This window comes from Megalopta genalis, chromosome 2 (genome assembly GCF_051020955.1).
Source record: "Megalopta genalis isolate 19385.01 chromosome 2, iyMegGena1_principal, whole genome shotgun sequence".
Lineage (NCBI taxonomy): Eukaryota > Metazoa > Arthropoda > Insecta > Hymenoptera > Halictidae > Megalopta > Megalopta genalis.
Genome location: NC_135014.1, coordinates 26,192,389 through 26,210,162, shown reverse-complemented (window position 1 = coordinate 26,210,162; position 17,774 = coordinate 26,192,389). Strand labels below are relative to the sequence as shown.

At 34.7% G+C, this 17,774-nt stretch overlaps 5 protein-coding genes across 15 annotated transcripts; 3 read left to right on the top strand and 2 right to left on the bottom strand.

Annotated features, from left to right (window-relative positions):
- The first annotated feature begins 578 nt into the window (after window positions 1–578).
- LOC117229873 (uncharacterized) lies at window positions 579–4,069 on the top strand. The gene is made up of 5 exons (XM_033486746.2): window positions 579–879; window positions 1,721–2,051; window positions 2,196–2,468; window positions 2,544–2,726; window positions 2,827–4,069. The coding sequence occupies exons 1-5, from the start codon at window positions 715–717 to the stop codon at window positions 3,195–3,197; spliced, it is 1,323 nt and encodes a 440-aa protein (XP_033342637.1). The 5' UTR covers window positions 579–714; the 3' UTR covers window positions 3,198–4,069.
- A 951-nt stretch (window positions 4,070–5,020) lies between these two features.
- Window positions 5,021–9,365, top strand: mio (GATOR complex protein mio). Of its 8 annotated transcripts, none has more exons than XM_076518891.1 (15): window positions 5,021–5,039; window positions 5,479–5,611; window positions 5,699–5,896; window positions 6,047–6,346; window positions 6,434–6,661; window positions 6,739–6,900; window positions 6,978–7,159; window positions 7,229–7,362; window positions 7,435–7,545; window positions 7,605–7,968; window positions 8,027–8,165; window positions 8,240–8,378; window positions 8,451–8,658; window positions 8,808–9,019; window positions 9,103–9,365. In XM_076518891.1, the coding sequence occupies exons 2-15, from the start codon at window positions 5,491–5,493 to the stop codon at window positions 9,188–9,190; spliced, it is 2,586 nt and encodes an 861-aa protein (XP_076375006.1). In that variant the 5' UTR covers window positions 5,021–5,039; window positions 5,479–5,490; the 3' UTR covers window positions 9,191–9,365. The 8 variants fall into 8 exon arrangements, 7 of the variants coding, with proteins under 7 accessions (XP_076375006.1, XP_033342627.1, XP_033342626.1 ...); XR_013032718.1 differs by lacking the exon at window positions 5,021–5,039 and having other exon boundaries at window positions 5,050–5,611; window positions 9,077–9,175; window positions 9,233–9,365; XM_033486736.2 differs by lacking the exon at window positions 5,021–5,039 and adding an exon at window positions 5,050–5,237.
- On the bottom strand, window positions 9,046–10,262 carry LOC117229872 (replication protein A 14 kDa subunit-like). The gene is made up of 3 exons (XM_033486744.2): window positions 9,833–10,262; window positions 9,585–9,771; window positions 9,046–9,503 (listed from the first exon to the last, which is right to left on the bottom strand). The coding sequence occupies exons 1-3, from the start codon at window positions 9,911–9,913 to the stop codon at window positions 9,418–9,420; spliced, it is 354 nt and encodes a 117-aa protein (XP_033342635.2). The 5' UTR covers window positions 9,914–10,262; the 3' UTR covers window positions 9,046–9,417.
- Window positions 10,263–10,549: 287 nt separating this feature from the next.
- LOC117229871 (protein Loquacious) lies at window positions 10,550–12,558 on the bottom strand. Of its 2 annotated transcripts, none has more exons than XM_033486742.2 (3): window positions 12,448–12,558; window positions 11,543–12,006; window positions 10,550–11,422 (listed from the first exon to the last, which is right to left on the bottom strand). In XM_033486742.2, exons 2-3 carry the CDS (start codon window positions 11,900–11,902, stop codon window positions 10,772–10,774), a joined length of 1,011 nt encoding a protein of 336 aa, XP_033342633.2. In that variant the 5' UTR covers window positions 11,903–12,006; window positions 12,448–12,558; the 3' UTR covers window positions 10,550–10,771. The 2 variants fall into 2 exon arrangements, with proteins under 2 accessions (XP_033342633.2, XP_076375015.1); XM_076518900.1 differs by having other exon boundaries at window positions 11,543–11,823; window positions 12,448–12,557.
- Window positions 12,559–13,660: 1,102 nt separating this feature from the next.
- LOC117229869 (uncharacterized) lies at window positions 13,661–17,749 on the top strand. 3 transcript variants are annotated; one of them, XM_033486741.2, is made up of 4 exons: window positions 13,661–15,719; window positions 15,801–16,357; window positions 16,439–16,490; window positions 16,582–17,749. In XM_033486741.2, the coding sequence occupies exons 1-4, from the start codon at window positions 14,469–14,471 to the stop codon at window positions 16,783–16,785; spliced, it is 2,064 nt and encodes a 687-aa protein (XP_033342632.2). In that variant the 5' UTR covers window positions 13,661–14,468; the 3' UTR covers window positions 16,786–17,749. The 3 variants fall into 3 exon arrangements, with proteins under 3 accessions (XP_033342632.2, XP_033342631.2, XP_033342630.2); XM_033486740.2 differs by having other exon boundaries at window positions 13,669–16,357; window positions 16,582–16,785; window positions 16,972–17,749; XM_033486739.2 differs by having other exon boundaries at window positions 13,669–16,357.
- The last annotated feature ends 25 nt before the right edge of the window (window positions 17,750–17,774 follow it).

Here is a 17,774-nt window from a genome sequence, read left to right as displayed (position 1 = left end):
TATTACGGATACGGGCAGGTACAATAGGAACATGCTATAACTATTACGAAATCGATTTTCCATTTACTTGGAAACATTCGTATTGGTTCTTTTACTTTTTGTAGATGTAACAATCGTTAGAAGGAACGATACTTTTGTGTACCTAGCATCCCTGCAAGTTGACAATATCTGTATCAGTCGATATACGATAACAATACATTGCAAAGTTCTCCCAATAAAGGTTATGAGAAAACATTATTTCCATACATAATACTATGAATACGAAACGATGAAAATCACTGTAAATGCCTTTCGTTTCCACTCGGAATGAATTCCACTTGAAAGATAAACAAGATCTTATAAAATAATGTCTAATAAACACGAAGGAGACTCGGAGAGATTCGAAAATGCCGCAATGGCAGCAGTTGGAAATCCATTTCCCGCCGTTGGGAAGAATGGAAAATCAATAATAGTGACCGGCCTTACCGACTTTGCGATGATGAAGACCCTAAAACTCTTGCCTATCTTGCTCCCACTAAAGCGTCCCTTCCATTTCTGTATGATTCCATTCTCCATCTTTACCAAACAGCAGCGCCACACGTTTGCCATTGGCCAACCGCCGCCGCCATTACAGATTCCGTTGTGAGTGACCGAGTCCCGTTCTCTACGCTCCCTTAAGTGTTTCTCAGACGCCAACAGTTAAATAAATTCGTAACAAGTGTAAAAAAAGGTGAGATGAAGACGTACAGCAGAAAAAAGGGCGATAGCCCTAGCAACGTGATTATCCACGTGAACGAGCTGTGCCGACTGTGCCTGGCAAAGGAGGAGGAGATGGTGCCGATTTATGACGACGAAACTATTCCCTTATCGCTTCGAATAATGGCTTGTGTTAATTTGGAGGCAAGTATTAACGTTTATTTGATTGTAACATAACACGAGTCAAGTTACTTAGCTGCATTTCGCACAGATGCTTGTAGTTTATCGAAAATAGGAATCTAGTTTATCTCTCTGTGTGATTGTCTTTCTTTCGTCCCCCTCTCCCCTCCCTTGAGATTCGGTTGTGTTGCGAGCGTCGGTTATACGTATGTGTATCCGAAATGATTCTTACTACACTGATCAAAGCAACTACCGGCCTTACCGAGTTATCGACTTTGTGCCTGACGCCACCGTCTTCGCTTTCGTTACAGGAATCACAGACGTGATGTGGGATAAACTTAACAATCAATGCATTTTTCTGCTCCATGCTCGCGGTCTTCTAGAACCTTGTTACCGCTTTAAAGTCAAATGCAACGTTACCGATCAATTACCAATTCTGGATATAATTAGCACAAATAGAGCATCTATACATCCCCTTCCACGTTAGATATCCCTAATATGCCACAGCGGGAAAATCACGTCTGTTGATTACGTTCAAATGTTTTTAATAGTGGTCGTAAAACGCCACTGAAGAAATATACTTTTTTCACTTGTATTGAAAATATAATAATTGTTTACATGTATGTACCATCTTTAAAGATCGTTCTACATACATTATTATTACCATTATCGAATGTAGAAAAATATTTTTATAAAAAGTTCGATAGATTTCCTTGAATTCAAGAAATGAGAATCATTCTCATAGAACGAGCAGAACTTTTTACCATAATTTCTTCAATTTTGGACACATTTTTGAAGGTGTGGCCAAATATTGAGTAATATTTTACGTTACATTTAATACAGGTAATAATGTTTTCTTTTAAAGGTTTTCGAAGAAGATGGTCTTCCAAATATGATCTGTCATCCGTGCAAATATCAATTAGAAAAATCATACCAGTTCAAGAAGAAGTGCGAAGCTGCCGATGCAAAGCTTCGAAAACATATGAAATTAATACAACAATTAACGGGTCAAGACGAAGAAGGAGAAAATCAAGACAGTAATAGAGAAGAATTAAAAGATGGTTCTAATAGCGGAAAATCCAGACAAGTTAAACAATTGTTAGCTGATTTAGTATCGACCAAAGCCGATAGTGGACAGGCAGATGGAGATCCGATCGAAGTCACAGAAGAAGAACTTGTCGGTGGCTACATTTTAGGTATTAATAACATTTTCATTATGTAAAAACTGTTCAACTTAATACAACAAGTACAAATGTAACAATTTGTTGAATAGCGCGTAAGATTTAATATAATAGGTAGCATTAAATTTTGTACGGCATCGACTACATATTGTATTATAGGAATGAATTCTGAAAATTTGGAAATGGAAGAGCCCATGTCGGAAGATCCAGAAAATATTACATTGGTACCTGCCGAAGAACGTACTGCTAAAGCACGTTGTACAATACGTACAACTCGTATTAAACAAGAACAGGAATCCGAAGATGAAGCGGAAGAAGTACAGAGAGCAATTGCAAATGCTGACCACAAAAATATTTACATGATGGAAGTTACCAGTAATAATTCTGGACAAGGAGAATCGATGAAGTTGCAACCCATTTCGGATACCATAGGTAATTACTTTACGAAATTTTCCAACAAATAAAAGTTATACTAAGAAATTCTTCTAATATATCGTCTCTTTATAGTTGAAGCCAGTGAAGAATTGAAGGTATTTAAATGTGATAAATGTCCGAAAGCATTTACTCGAAGGGTAATGCTAAAGAGCCATCAATCTGTTCATTCGACGCAAAGGGGCTATACATGTCAGGCCTGTGAAAAGTGGTTCCCCACAAGATCAGCTTTAGTGAGGCATGAACGTACTCACACAGGTAAATAGAATAATTGTAGCATACATACATTATTTACATTCGAAAATTGTTAAATTAGTTACAAGCATTTTTCATTTTCTCAAATTATAATTTGTTATAGGTGAAAAACCATTTGGTTGTAACATTTGTCATCGAGCATTTGCCCAGAAAGAAATTTTACTTAGACATTTGATGACACATTCTGGACAAAAACCTTTCCAGTGTCAACATTGCGATAAGAGCTTCACTCAACGTGAAGCATTAAAGGTGCACATGAGAAGACACCAAAAACTTGATCCAAATGATATTCAATTGCATCACTGTCAACTCTGTCCTAAAGCCTTCTGTCATGCATCTGGGCTTAGTAGACATCTAGTTACACATACTGGAAGAACGTATAAATGTGTAGAATGTGAAAAATCATTTACTGATAAAAGTTCATTGTTAAGGCACAGTCGCATCCATGCACCGAAAAAGATATTAACAAATTAAATTTATTCATAATTATAAAAAGGAAATCAACCAGCATTCATTTAACCCTTTGAGTACAAAGTACTTTAGACACTGATTTACACGATGAAGTATCTGTAGAATTTTTTTTTTTTGTATCACATATTGTATAAAAACATAAATTATCTATGTACACAGGGTTAAGTTTTTCTCATAAAATAAATATACGAATAACACGTAATTTGTATTTCGACAATCATGATAATTTTACTAGATCTATAAACTTTCATAGTACTCAAAGGGTCAATAAAAAACATTTTTCAAGAATTTGTTGTATGATATACATCACTTACTTTATTTTGTAATCTAATTTATAACACGTCATATCTAATATTAATTATACATTACTAATTCATTTAGTAATTACACGTATAAACTTATATACTCTAACTATAAGTATTTCATTTTTATTTTATATATATTCAATATCAAAATTAATATTATATTGATTTATACTATACCTAAGTACATGTTTCATTAAGAATAATTGTTTAAAAAATTTCTACAGTAAAATGTGCAATATTGAGTATCTAATATTCTGTATCCATAAACTATTTTGACATTTAAGTACCATGTATTTCAGTAAAATAACAAAAATCAGCGACAGTATTCTTCTATAGTGAAACATTTTTTTTACAAAAGTTAAATTCTTATATATATTTTCGTGACGTTTGTATTGTATACAATTATATGTACTTCTGTGTATATAATGCCCACTCTAGCAAGAGACTCCCATGTACTATAATGATTAAACCTTAATCTTCCGATCCTGACTATAACTTCCCTTGACCAATCTTTATTTTTAGAAAACCATGGTTTTATCCTATTTTCATAAAATGAATTATAGTAATGAACACCTTTGTAGTTTAATTCTATTTTGAGTAACCTCTGAAAAATTTTCCACATTCTTTTCTTCAAAAGCTTTCTGAAGTCCGTAAATGACACCCCCCGCTTCGGATTATGTTCCTTCTAAACTGCCTCCTCAGTCATCTCATCCACTAACTTATTTCCCTTGATACCATAGTGCGATGGTATCTACATAAATACTATTCTATTCTTGCCACTATTTGCTTTAAATATAGATAATATCTGCTTAATGTTTATAATATAATTATTAGTTTTAACATTAATCTTTGTGCTATCAAGGCACATAATAGAACTTAGCGAGTACTCATCCTTAGACCCACTGCCAATTTTAATGCCCTTGTTTGTATGGATTCTATCTTCACTAGATGTTTTATTTAGTTAATAAATGTAAGTCTAATTAATGATTTGTATATTGTTTGTTTTGTATATGTTCATAACTAATCAGCATATTGTGACAAAGTTAGGTCGGTGTCCATACAACGCCAATTGGGGTAGTAGTAAAACGCTCAAACTGTTAAACAAAATTGACTGTTGGTAATTTCCCTAACAGTTTGAGCATTTTGCCACTACTCCAATCGGCACTGAACGGACATCGAACGAAGCCTCATTTGTTCTCCAAAAGAGGCGTCACAATCGTCAACATACGCAAAATGCAGGGTCGCCTAAAAACATTAATTACATATGCTGTAGAGTGGTGGAGGGAAAACCTCCCAAATAGGATTGAATGATGCCAATGATTCCATTAGCAAAATCGTCCAATCCCATTTGTGAGGTCTCCTCTCCGCCACTTGGAACAGATTCCGAGCAGAATGCCTGACACCATTGGGTACAGTAGACACCAATGGACACACTGCCCTTGAGTGAAAATTCCAAGAACAGTCAGGCACTTGACAGCTCTGGGCGTCTGGGACTCCTAAATCAGCGTATTCAAGAAAATAAGTTACGCAATGAGTGGAGGTAGGCGACGCATGCGCGGCAATCCCGCACAACAGTGTGGCATGTCTACCGCGTGAACATTTTAATTCTGAACTACGATCAGCCAGAGACCTTACATTGCGTCGCGATCGTAGTTCAGAATTATAATGTTCACTCGATAGACGCGCCACCCCACTGTGCGGGTTTACCGGCGCATGCGTCTCCTATCCCACTCCTTGCGTAACTTATTTTCACGTATACGCTGCTCTGCTGCCCCTGATCCTGATTGTAAACCAATCCAACTGAATCTAGCCAATCCAAGTGAATCTGAGCACACTGCTTTGAATGAACAAGGGTGTTTATGCGTTGTTACATGTCACTGTGATGAAGTATAAACATCGATGGAATCTTCATATAATGTTGTGCTTATCTCAAATTAGAAGCATAAATGCAGTGTATTGGTTTTAATAAAATTTCATAGATCTAGAATAAAATGAGTAGCATCAAACTTGATGTACAGTGGTCCCCTATTCATGCGAATAAGTTCATTACCTGGGGCACAGAAATCTGCCTGTACGAAGTTACACAGGTCAAAGATAATATTAGACAACTGTGTAAGTAAAGAAATATATTTTTCTGTAACAATCAGTTTATCAAGTGAGGAAACTATTACTATACATGTATACATCTTTTTCCAATAGATACAAAGATTTCTGATTCTACAGTTGCCCATTTACTTGCTACAAATACAAATCATCATTATGTTAAATGTATCGATATATATCCACAGCCGGAACCTGATATTTTGTTAGCTGTGGGACAAGCAAATGGAAAAGTCGTATTAACTACTTTTGGCCCAACGGTGTTTGATTCACAGGGTCTTACCGGGAAGGAATTGGGTAACTTATTTGTCCTATAACTGTATAGTTGTATATCTATCTATCTATATATATATATATATATACTAATACTAATACTAATATATATATATATATATATATAATAATATACATGTATATTATTATACATACATTCATACATTATTATAGTTCCAAAACATGCGAGACAATGCAACACTGTTGCATGGAATCCCATAGATACAAACTTAATTGTATGTGGTTTAGATAAACATAGTAAAGAACATTCCATTTTATTATGGGATGTGAATAAAGGATTGCAAGGTTCCGAAAGAGTACATCATCATGCTATGGTACAAACAGATTCTATAAGACCTATTGCCGAAGTTAGTATTTCTGAAACTATACATTCCGTTGCTTGGTTCAAGCATGAACAAAAATGTATGGTTGTAGGTGCAAATAATAAGCAATTAAAAATTATTGACTTTAGAGGTATTAAATAAATCAATATATTGGATGATATTCTTTTTGTTTATTCGTGAAAATGCTAGTGTTACAAGCTAATTTTTCTTACACTAGATTCTGCAAAGGTAGTAAATACAGCAGCAACAAAAGCTGTTTATAATGTGTCCGTTAATCCGCATAACAATTATCATTTAGTCTCGAGCGTGGATAATCAAATAACTATTTGGGATACTAGATGCTTTGAGAAACCTGTTTTAACTTTGTCACAAGGTAGGCAAGTCACTAAAGTTTTATGGTGTCCAACTAGGCATAATCTTTTAGGAGTTCTACAGAAAGATTCAGGTATAATATACATGATTTATAACATAAAAATTAGCGATAATAGTATTGTATAGTTCCTAGATTTGTTTCAATTACAGTGACATTGCATTTGTTTGACATTCAACATTGTGGAATTGGTGGAGGAGAAGATACCGAACCTGGAGCATTGGAAAGAACTGTTGCACCTCCTTGGCATAATCCTATAAGTTTTTCATGGCACCCAACGCACGTGAACAGATTGCTGGCTATATCACAACAAGGTTCCATCTACATGCAACTGTTAAATTATAAAAATAATTAAATAAAATTCATTAACGATCGTTCATGGTTTTCAAAGGACTAACAGATTATACGGTTTGCGAAAGGATTACGGTAAACTGGTCTACAAGATCTCACCTCGCATGGAATCATGCTTCTAAATCTTTTAAATACATATGCAGTAGTGATAATATTTACAAAGCTCTGGATGACATTTCCATTTTAACTAAAACACGTGCAGCTTCGGAATATGGGTTACTTGTAAGTTGAGGAAGTTTTTAATTTATCTTGTTCATAAACTGTTATATATATATATATATATATTTACAGCCAGAGCTGGCACAGAATGGTGAACTAGCTGAAAATGATACTCTGAAGAACCTGTGGCAGTGGTTATACTTGAGCCGTTATTTAGTCGAAGACGGCACTATACCTAGTCCTGATAACAAACACCCAGGTGTCAGGTAAGTGAAAGATTCTTTTAAAAGATTCTGTTACAAAAATAAAAGAAATTAATATTCATTGATATTACATAGAACAGTTTTAAAATTAGATGGTCAACAAGGAACTAATGGCATCTTGAAATCAGAATTGATGTATTGCCCTTGGTCGGATATAGGATCCAATCACACAGCAAAAATTTACAGGTATAATGATTTCGGTGTGCCGAAGTTTCCGTAACCAAGTCTTCTGTGTCGTATTGCAGGTCTCCAGATAGAGATAAAGGATTACTCTTATGTGGTTGGAGGTTCGACAAGGATACGAATACGCTTTATGACAATTTGTTTTTAGAAAGGTTGGAAAGAGAGGGAGAATATCCACGAGCAGCTGCGATAGCTGTATTTAATTTATGTTTGAGACAAGCCATAGAAATTTTAAATCGAGGAGCCAGTAAAATGTCGATGTCGGCAAATCTAAATATCGTTGCCATGGCTTTATCGGGGTTTTCTGAAGATAGAAATAGCATGTGGAGAGAATCATGTTTAAAATGTAGATCCCAACTTTCGGATCCTTATTTAAGAGCTACTTTTGCTTTTCTAACGGCGGATGATTCCTATGAAAATGTGTTGGTAAGTAAGCGCAAATTGTTTCTATTAAGGAGAACTAATATTCGAGTCCGTTTTTTAGAATGAAAATGGTATGGCAGTTGAAGATAGAGTAGCCTTCGCACTCATGTTTTTATCAGATAACAAATTAAACGAATATTTAAAACGATTGACTCAAAAATTAACAGATGAGGGAAATTTGTCTGGTTTTCTTTTAACAGGTTCGATGATTTTTCTACTAGACAACTTATATTATTTATACAATATTCTTTTATTATACGTGGTTGTGTTTCAGGTGCAAGTTTAGAAGGTATACAATTGTTAAATCGGTATTTAGAAATTACTGGCGACGTCCAAAGTTGCAGTCTTATAGCGATTAGAGCATTTACACCTAAATTACTTCAAGAAACACAAGTTCAAGTATGGATAATTAGGTATTGAAAGCTGAAAATAATTGCTGAAGAAATTCTAAGTGAAAAGTAAAATTAATTGGTGTTTAAACATAGCTATAGAAATCTTTTAAACGCGTGGAAGATGTGGACTCAAAGAGCACATTTTGATATTGTGATGCGATCTTCAACTAATGAAAAACCTCCGCAACAGATATATGTTTCTTGTAACTTTTGTGGTAAAAGTATATCTGCGTTTATGCAAGGTTTAAGTAGGGCAAGAGGACCTTTCGGTAGATTAGGTAGTACACCCAATAAGTTGAAGGTAATATATTTCGATTTAATATTTAATACATTAAAATCTATGTACATCGGATAAGCTTTTGATATTTAAGATCGAAAAATGAAAACTTTAAATGTTTAATGAATGTGATGTACATAACAAAAGTACATCTCGTTTTATTTTCTATTTAGATGTCTTCATGCCCAAATTGTCGAAAACCATTACCAAGATGCGCAATATGTTTAATGCATATGGGTACTGTAAGCGGATTACAAATGACTACATCCAATGCAAATAGAAATGAAGAATGCGATTCCAAATTAACAGAGTTCAATAATTGGTTCACATGGTGCCAGTCGTGCAGACACGGTGGTCATGCTGATCACATTACACATTGGTTTCGGTAATATAATGAAATACTACAACGAATTTTCTTTCAACATTTTTGTTTTATTTGTAGTAAATTTCTATATATTTTGAAAACAGCCAACATTCAGAATGCCCTGTAACATCCTGTACTTGTAGATGTTTCTCCTTGGATGCATCATGTAAAATAGGAGTGAGTATCCTATAAAGATCTCAAGAACATTAAATGATGATAATAATTCTATTTTAGTTTTAAGGTTGTTATTTTGAGAGGTTTCAATAGATTGAACTTACAATGTGAAAGAAACAATGACTGGCATTGTCTATATGACAAGGATATTTACTTTTATTATTAAATAAAATTGATTAATTATACTGTAAAATAGTTACCATATTCTTATACAAACTTCACAAAATTTGTATTCTTACTGATTTTTATTCATACTGAACTAATTCCCACCAATTTGCATCGCTTTGCATCACTTTTAACAAATTAACCAAATGGTTATATTGATGGATATCTACAATTATAATAGCTTGTGTTACGATAAAATTTAAACAACCAATAGATAAAATTGAAAGAGAAGATAATATGATCTTACCAAATTTATCTACCACATCAGATGGCAGCAATATATAGTCGCTACACGCCATTGTAGATTTTGAGTTTAATTTACCTCGTAATTCTATATATCCTTCTGCATTTCCATCGATAGGAACTGACAAAGTTACACTAACTTGAACACCATCCGTTGTCATTATTTCTATATTCGTACCGTTTGATGATTTCTATAAACAATTGTAAGAAAATAAATGGCTATTGAATAATAACGTATCATATAAACCTTACGTTTCTTATAGTTCCAAGCAAGATTACTTCTTCTCCAACATTTTGCGCTAAATGCCGGCCGTTAACACGTGGTCTCGCCATTTTTTAGGTTTATGTATTTACTTGCGTACACAGTATACACCAGGTATGACTAGGTACACGATTCGAATGGATTCAAAACTCAAACACGATAAGTGGTGCCGTTACGTCAGATGGCGTCTTAGACCATACATTGTACAAACATGAAAATTTTTTAAAATTAGACATTTCCATATAATAGTATATTATTAGTATATAGAATAGAATATATAGAATATACTATAATTAGTATATATCAAATATTAAAATAGTTCGACACGTTTCGAACATCGACATGTTACACTTCCAAAATTGCAGATATATCATACTAGCATAGTTTATACATCGAGTTCACTCGTCTTGCTTCAGGCAAACTATCTAAAGTTGTGTCTATAGTTATATATAGTATAGTATAGTCTAAAGATGGTGTCGACCGACGTATAACATGTAACATAGACTTTCATTACTACGCCCATCCCGAGTCATTTGTGCCGATTTTCGTCACAATCTGAGTCCAGGCTTAGGGCACAATGCTGGCGATCTGTATCTGCAGCAAGCCCAACTGGCATTTTATGACGACCGATGTTGGAATTTATTTTTACTTTGCTGTGTACTGTTTTTTACTTTAGTTAATAAAATGACATAAATGCATTGTTCGAGTATTTAAAAAAGTTATAATTTATTACTTATTAGGACCTTACAGTGAAAAAATATATACTTAATATGAATACATGTTATACTTAAATGAATACAAAATATACACATTTTGCCAAATAAGGCTTCTTACAATACATCAAGTATTAGGGATAAGACTTTGTATAGCTTGTATATACTCAGTTTTGTGTATAATTGTATAACAAATTATACAATCTTCGCCATGACTCATTTCATGAATATAATGATGTATTCAACCAGTTTATGTAGTGCTGCCTGTTCTGCTTGTTTAAAAGTTGCACTTATACCAATTTGAAGGATCGGAGGTACAGTTCTCAACTGAACTCCAACTATACATTGCTTACGATTCTTTGGTCGAATTGTAACAGTCTTTACAGGTATGTCAAAAATGTTTTTAATAATGGATTTTATAACAGATATATCTTTTGTGTAACACTTTTGCCTTACATGTCCAAGTTCCAAATCACGCTTTTGCGTTTCTAAAATATTTTCACATTTGTCCGATAGGGCAAGATGATAATCCTTAACTAGTAAATGTTTTGTAGATACAGCAGTTACGTTTCTGATTTTCATATATATATCTGTCATTCTGGTCCTTTCGTCATTATTAGATGTGGACTCGATTAACTTTAAATTTTTATATTGTACACACAGTTCATCTACAATATCGCGAACCTTTAAACTTTGTAAAACTTCTTTAGCTGCATTCTGTTTGGCAACTTTCTTTATGTTTCCAGACCCTTCTTTGCATAGAGAACCAACAGAGCAATTCATTGTAAATGTAAAATTATGAGGTAATCCAATCGAGGAAACATTATTGAAACAAGGCTCTGGTAACTTATTTGCAACACAAAATTCCTATAAAGATATATTCGTTATTAATTAAATTAATATTCATATTAGGAATCATATACATATAATGTTTTTTCTATAGCGACGTTATTGTCATATATACATAATATGTCAAAGTATACTTACCATTAAAGATCCCACATAATTTACAAATGTTCCTTGTGAAGATGCGGAAGAATTACTTGAGTTCATAGAACTTTGCGAAGGTGTTTCATCTTCTTTCTCATTTTCAGTTGTTGAACATGGAATGGATATTATACCTTTTGAAGATAATAAATTGATCATTTCTTGTGCAGCACTTTGTTTAGCTTCTTTTTTGGTGGTTCCCACACCTTTAACCTTATATTCATTCCAAGTACATTGATTAGTAAATTTAGTTTCTTGAAATTCAACTGTAGAAGCAATTTCTGTGTACACAGGTAAAGAATTAGCACATTTTATAAGTTTTTCTTGTAAAATTGATATAGGTGTCTTAATGTTACTCATAATGTTAGACTATGAGAATATTCCACATCAATTACACTTCTACTTTCTTCTTTATTACAGTTACCAAAAAAGTATAAAAATTGCACCAGGTCACGTTTGTTTTGCTACAAGGAAAAAGGAACCGATAAGCGATGTTACATCAATTCTGAGATAATCGATGCATCATTTTGTAAAATCGATGTTTGCAGTCGATGTTTTAAGATATCGATTAATCAAGAAATCTATATCTTTTTAGTTTGACGTTGGGACTACATAGAGGGACTATATAGATATTTGATTATGTAATTAAATTTGCTTTCTAAAAATTAAACATTTTCGCATATTCATTAACATCGAATATTAAAACAGTTCAACACGTTTAGAACATCGGTGTGTCACTCTTTCGAAATTATAGATATATCATACTAGCATAGCCTACATGTAACGGTCAGTGGACACGGGCCCGGACCCGAGTTCAGACTTTAAGAGTCATGTCATAAGATAAGAAAAAATATTATAATGTAAAATCCAACAAGAATCGAGGTAGGAAAGTTCGTATTACACACATCGTATAGCACCAATGAGAGCCTAGTGACAAAACACTGAAAATGATAGGTAAAATTATCAACAATTAATTTTGGCTAGCAGTTTGAACGTTTCGCCACTTACTAATTGGTGCTGTACGGACTTTGAATAGAGTTTCTTCATTTTACCACGGGAGGCGCCACTATCACCAAACAGATTCCTATCGGTTTTACATAGTTTAATAAAGGCAGCAAGAAACATTTATAATAATAAATCTTTCTGGACACTATACAGATGCGGGAAAATTTACGAAGTATTTCTGCACCTTTAGAATATTTTTTCAAACCCGAAATAGGCAACTTTTATAACATTTCTTATACACATATTCTTTTCGTGGCTAACTCGGCAAGAGGTATTTCTGAAAAATGTGATAATTCGTGAATATGAACTAATGGCTCCTGGGCATCGATCCTATATCTCAGAATGTCATAATTATGTCTATTTATGATTATAATATTTTGCCATAATTAATGTTTTTTCGGCAACTCTGCATTATGTTTATAGGATTAGAGCATATAACACGCTCTAAGTATGCTCTAAGCTTATAGGTGAGATTTAGTTCAATGTTTCACTGTTATGTGGCGATAGTGTTTCGGTGCGCAACATATGTACATATATTAATGTATGTACATTTTTAAAAATCATAATTAGCAATTGGCAATACATGTAATTATGTATGACAATCTGTGATATGGATTCAATGCGGAGAATAACAAGAATCATTTCATAATTTTGATCCATTAGCTTCCGAGTTATTTAATTGTTTGTATTTTCGTACTGGAAATCGAATATTTACTATTAAAAAACATCAGAGTTTCGCTTTTGTAAGATCATATTTTCAAACCTTTTTTTTGCAAATATACATATGTAAAGGTTTTATTTCATGTACGACATCGTCATGCGATAGCGGCAATCAAAGGCGGAGGATACAAACGACGAACGTGAGATCTGATACATTTGTAATTGCAATGAAAAAGGAATATATTCACGAGAAACAGACGAAATATTAAACTATACAGAAAAAAGAGCTTCACAATCGGCTACACAATTATTTTCCGTCACTGGTGAATGTATGTATGTATCATTTGAAATGAATGCAATCTGTATACGTGTAGAGACATTGTACGTACAACATATGTACATACAATAAAATTTCATTCATGACTTTACCAATGAAATGATTACTCTTTAATCAGGAAGAAAATCCAGTAGGGTGCACACGGTAAATTTGTTCATAAACCAGTAATTTCTTTCGTTCGTTGAATCATAAAAGAATATACATGCATGTACTTTCACATTTAAGACGAAACGAATCCTTTTAAAGTTGTTTCGCACCAGTTCGTACGTACATATATCTGAATCAGAATACGGTGTGACTGCATACAAACTCAAATAAAAGGGGTCATGTAGAGAGATAGTTTGTCGTTCTTTGTTACGGCGCGCCTACCATCCTGACGATGAAAATAGATTTTCATTTGTGAAGTCACATGCAGAGATGTTCTAGATATATAATTCGTGGCAACTCCATGAGTGAATTGGCAGCCATTTTTAAACTGCTTGCATAGTATAATAACGCAGAAAAGGGATTATGGATAAGAAAAAAACGGATCATGGAATGGAGATACGTGAAGTAACAATGGATTAGAGTTAGCGTGATCTTGACGCGTATCAGATGAAGCAAACGAAGAACCTGAAATCGATGTATACGTGTTGAGTTGAGTGATTCGTTTCGAGTGGACGGTACTCGAGCGAATGCACTTCTTCCCCGTGAAATTGATGGAAATGGTGAACTGTCAACACCTCTGCAAAATGAGAATATGAATTCGATTCGAATCACCGTGACGAACAAAGATCGGTTGATTTGAAGGAGAATTGTGTCGATTGTGTGACAGTTGAACAGTTCGATGCCGAAAGGCCCCGGCTAAGAGCAATGTCGATGCTAACATGCAAGAGAACAACGAATACAAAGATCGTGGCTCTCGAATGCTAAGTTCCTATAATAATGGCAGATAATGTACACAGAAAATCGCATAAGCTGTCGGATGGTAGTAATAGAAAGACGTCGAACACAGTGCATCGTACCACCACCGAGACGATTCGGTTAGGAGAGCCAGAGAAGCTGTACCAGCCGGTTAATTTGACCAGCTCCAGCAACGTGACGGCCAGTAATCAGTGTCGGAAAAAGACATCGTCCTTTCAAATAACAAGCGTTACCGTCGGTTGTCGTATGAGCAATGATGCTGGCGAAGATTCAAACGACGATCTGGACGAATCCCACACGGAGGACAATTCCGTGGAACACTCGCGTATCACCGACATTGACATTGAAACGCCTAGTTACTCGGAAGATACTTTTTCTAAAGAAGATGTATTTTTCAATACCAGTAACGCTGCCCTCAGCACCGCTCCGGTGATTCCTACCAGTTCTCAGTATGGTCTGGCGATCGTACCCTCCGAGGGTAATAATGTTATTAATTCGGTAAACGACAGCAATATTAATACTCTGGATATCACATCTGTTACCGACAACAATATTATAAACTTACTCTCGAGTAATGCCAAACAAGATGCAGATTTGCGAGAAGTACATTCGCACGGTAGAAATGAGCGGTTTAAAGTGGTTAAAATCGAAAGTACTGAGCCCTTTAAAAGGGGCAGGTGGACTTGCATGGATTATCTAGACCATACGTCAGTTAATCAACCAACTGCGATCGGTACTCCTAAAGTGTCAGATCCAAACGAGGTATGCATATCTTATGGGGTAACAGACAGTGGAATTGTGATACCCGATTCATCCAAACAATCTGTCATCTCCGAGGACAAAGGTATAGGTATAGACTCGAACGGACAAGTTTCCACCCATCAAGATGTGCATGCATCGATTGGCGTACCGAGTAATCCCACAACTGTTACGAATGCTAATTACACGGTAAACAATTCTATTCCTCCTAATGCACAGCATAATCCGACACAAGTTCAAACTCAGCAAAAGGTTCAAGCCCCGACGCAAATTCCTCCGTACTTTCAATCTACAACTCAACAGTTAACATCCCAGTCGCAACAACAACAACAACAACAACAAGGAGGACAGGGATCCACGTTACCTTCTAATTTGCAGCCCACCCATCCAAATAACTTGACTCAGTCTCAAAGTATGCCCCAAGGTGCTATTCCCATTATAACACAAACTGGTAATAACAATGTGACGGCTCAGCAAAGTATACCTCATTCTAAAGAAGATGCGTATGTGACAGTGAGTACTCAGAATCAGTCGTTGCCAGTTCAAACAGTTTGTCAGCCATCTGTTCAGCAACCGCCTGTTCCAACATCTCAGGCACCAAACATTCTGGTTACCCAACAACAACAACAGCAACAACATGCACCACCTCCTCAGCAACAACAGCAGCAGCAACAACTTCCACCTTCTCAGCAGCAACAACAACAACAGCAGCAGCAACAGCCTCCACAGCCGCTTCAAACTCAAAAGCCAATAACACAAATTTCTGAATCGTTGACTGCCATACCAGGAATGCAGAGCATCCAGAATATACATAAAGTTCCTCAGACAGGTGTACAGCAAACTTCTTCGACCATACATGCTCCTGGAGCACCGGTACAATCTCAAGTCATACCTCCGTCTCAAATGCAACCCCAAGCTTCTGGTAGCAATGCTCAAGTGCAAATGGCGCAAGTATCGGCTAGTTGCCAAAATGTTGTAGGTGGTATGCAACAAGGAAGTATGACATTTCATCAATCAGAACCGGAGCAGGACTCCATTACAGGAATAGTAGCTGCATCCACGACGCAGTCAGCTGATACCGCGCTTCTAGAATCTTTAACCGAAGTTACACAAGGCAGCGATGAACATCACACCCTCGAAGATAACGAAAGGTACATCGCATTTGGTTAAAGTGAATAAAATTCTTTGTATCGGTTCTACAAGTATAACTTTTAATGCTATTTTTACTACAGTATGTCGGGGACTAGTGCTGTAGCAATTGATAACAAGATTGAGCAAGCCATGGTAAGAAATCTCTGCTAGAGATAATTACTTAACGAAGACAATGAATGATAATATTTGTTTAACAAGGATAAACATTACACGTTCTTTTTAGGATCTCGTTAAGAGTCATTTGATGTTTGCTGTACGAGAAGAAGTTGAGGTACTGAAGGAAAAAATAGCAGAGCTTATGGATCGCATCAATCAATTGGAAGCTGAAAATTCAATTCTGAAAGCTCACGCGACTCCAGAAACGTTAGCTCAATTGAGCCAATCCACTACAAAATTACCCCAAAACAGTTCAGGAAATGGTCAATAGGTAACCATTGTACATAAGTTTCTATTAATACTTTGTCAAGTACATAATGGATAATATAATTATTGTATATAACTTTACGATTTTTAGAAATTTATAAACAATGAGATTTATTATATTATATATATTAGCATTAGTAACTTTTTTTTAAGTAAATTAAAGATAATAGATTATTTTTTACTATTTCAGTTTACTGTTTAGGAAATATATATAATAATTTAAATGTATAAATTCAATTTTCTTTCAAAATGATAATCATTTTGGAAATATGTATTGTTACGATCCTAGACAGAAACAAGGACATATATGAGTGCATGCCAAGACTAAGCAGCATAAGTAACGAAGTTGATATGGTTTCACGATAGATTCAAGATTTTGAACATGTTAAAAGAAAGTATATAACAATATGAAATAGGCAGCTAGACATTCCTAGACGATTTTTCCTATTACCTCCGCATTTGGCCGATTTCATTCACAGATGTTCAATCACAGGAATTGGCTATTCAACCGAAAATTGAAAATTCAAAAACATTTGCATCCTTTAGATTGTACGTGATTCTACGTTGATATTTTACCGTCATTTTCATTCATAAAAGCAGTTTTTTACATGAACCTATGTAATCTTCATTATTATTAATTATTATTATCATCATCATCATCAGCAGCATTGTGATCATTATTATCATCACCATTATTATTATCTTTATTATTATTACTATTACATCATCATCATTATCATCATTACTATTATTGTTAGTATTATTATTAAACATCAAGCCTCGTGTTTTGTAATCTGTACTCGAGTTGTAATCTGATTTTTAAAAGTGATGCATATTATAATCGATGACATGCTGATAATCGGGAACATAGTAACTGGTGTGCATCGAAAAAATCAACAATTTCCTGTCAACATTTTGTGTCACATCTTAAACATGCCTAATAAAAGAAATTTTTAATTGTATAATAATCTCTTAAAACACCTAAAAAATACA

Coding starts and splice junctions, on each gene's coding strand:
- LOC117229873 (XM_033486746.2), top strand. CDS start 715: ATGAAGACGTACAGCAGAAAAAAGGGCGATAGCCCTAGCAACGTGATT. Junction 880..1,720: donor TGGCTTGTGTTAATTTGGAG/GCAAGTATTAAC, acceptor TTTCTTTTAAAG/GTTTTCGAAGAAGATGGTCT. Junction 2,469..2,543: donor ACCCATTTCGGATACCATAG/GTAATTACTTTA, acceptor GTCTCTTTATAG/TTGAAGCCAGTGAAGAATTG.
- mio (XM_076518891.1), top strand. CDS start 5,491: ATGAGTAGCATCAAACTTGATGTACAGTGGTCCCCTATTCATGCGAAT. Junction 5,897..6,046: donor TCTTACCGGGAAGGAATTGG/GTAACTTATTTG, acceptor ACATTATTATAG/TTCCAAAACATGCGAGACAA. Junction 8,379..8,450: donor GTTCAAGTATGGATAATTAG/GTATTGAAAGCT, acceptor GTTTAAACATAG/CTATAGAAATCTTTTAAACG.
- LOC117229872 (XM_033486744.2), bottom strand. CDS start 9,913: ATGGCGAGACCACGTGTTAACGGCCGGCATTTAGCGCAAAATGTTGGA. Junction 9,772..9,832: donor TGCTTGGAACTATAAGAAAC/GTAAGGTTTATA, acceptor AATTGTTTATAG/AAATCATCAAACGGTACGAA. Junction 9,504..9,584: donor TGATGTGGTAGATAAATTTG/GTAAGATCATAT, acceptor TTATAATTGTAG/ATATCCATCAATATAACCAT.
- LOC117229871 (XM_033486742.2), bottom strand. CDS start 11,902: ATGAGTAACATTAAGACACCTATATCAATTTTACAAGAAAAACTTATA. Junction 11,423..11,542: donor ATTATGTGGGATCTTTAATG/GTAAGTATACTT, acceptor ATATCTTTATAG/GAATTTTGTGTTGCAAATAA.
- LOC117229869 (XM_033486740.2), top strand. CDS start 14,469: ATGGCAGATAATGTACACAGAAAATCGCATAAGCTGTCGGATGGTAGT. Junction 16,358..16,438: donor ACCCTCGAAGATAACGAAAG/GTACATCGCATT, acceptor TTTTTACTACAG/TATGTCGGGGACTAGTGCTG. Junction 16,491..16,581: donor ACAAGATTGAGCAAGCCATG/GTAAGAAATCTC, acceptor CGTTCTTTTTAG/GATCTCGTTAAGAGTCATTT.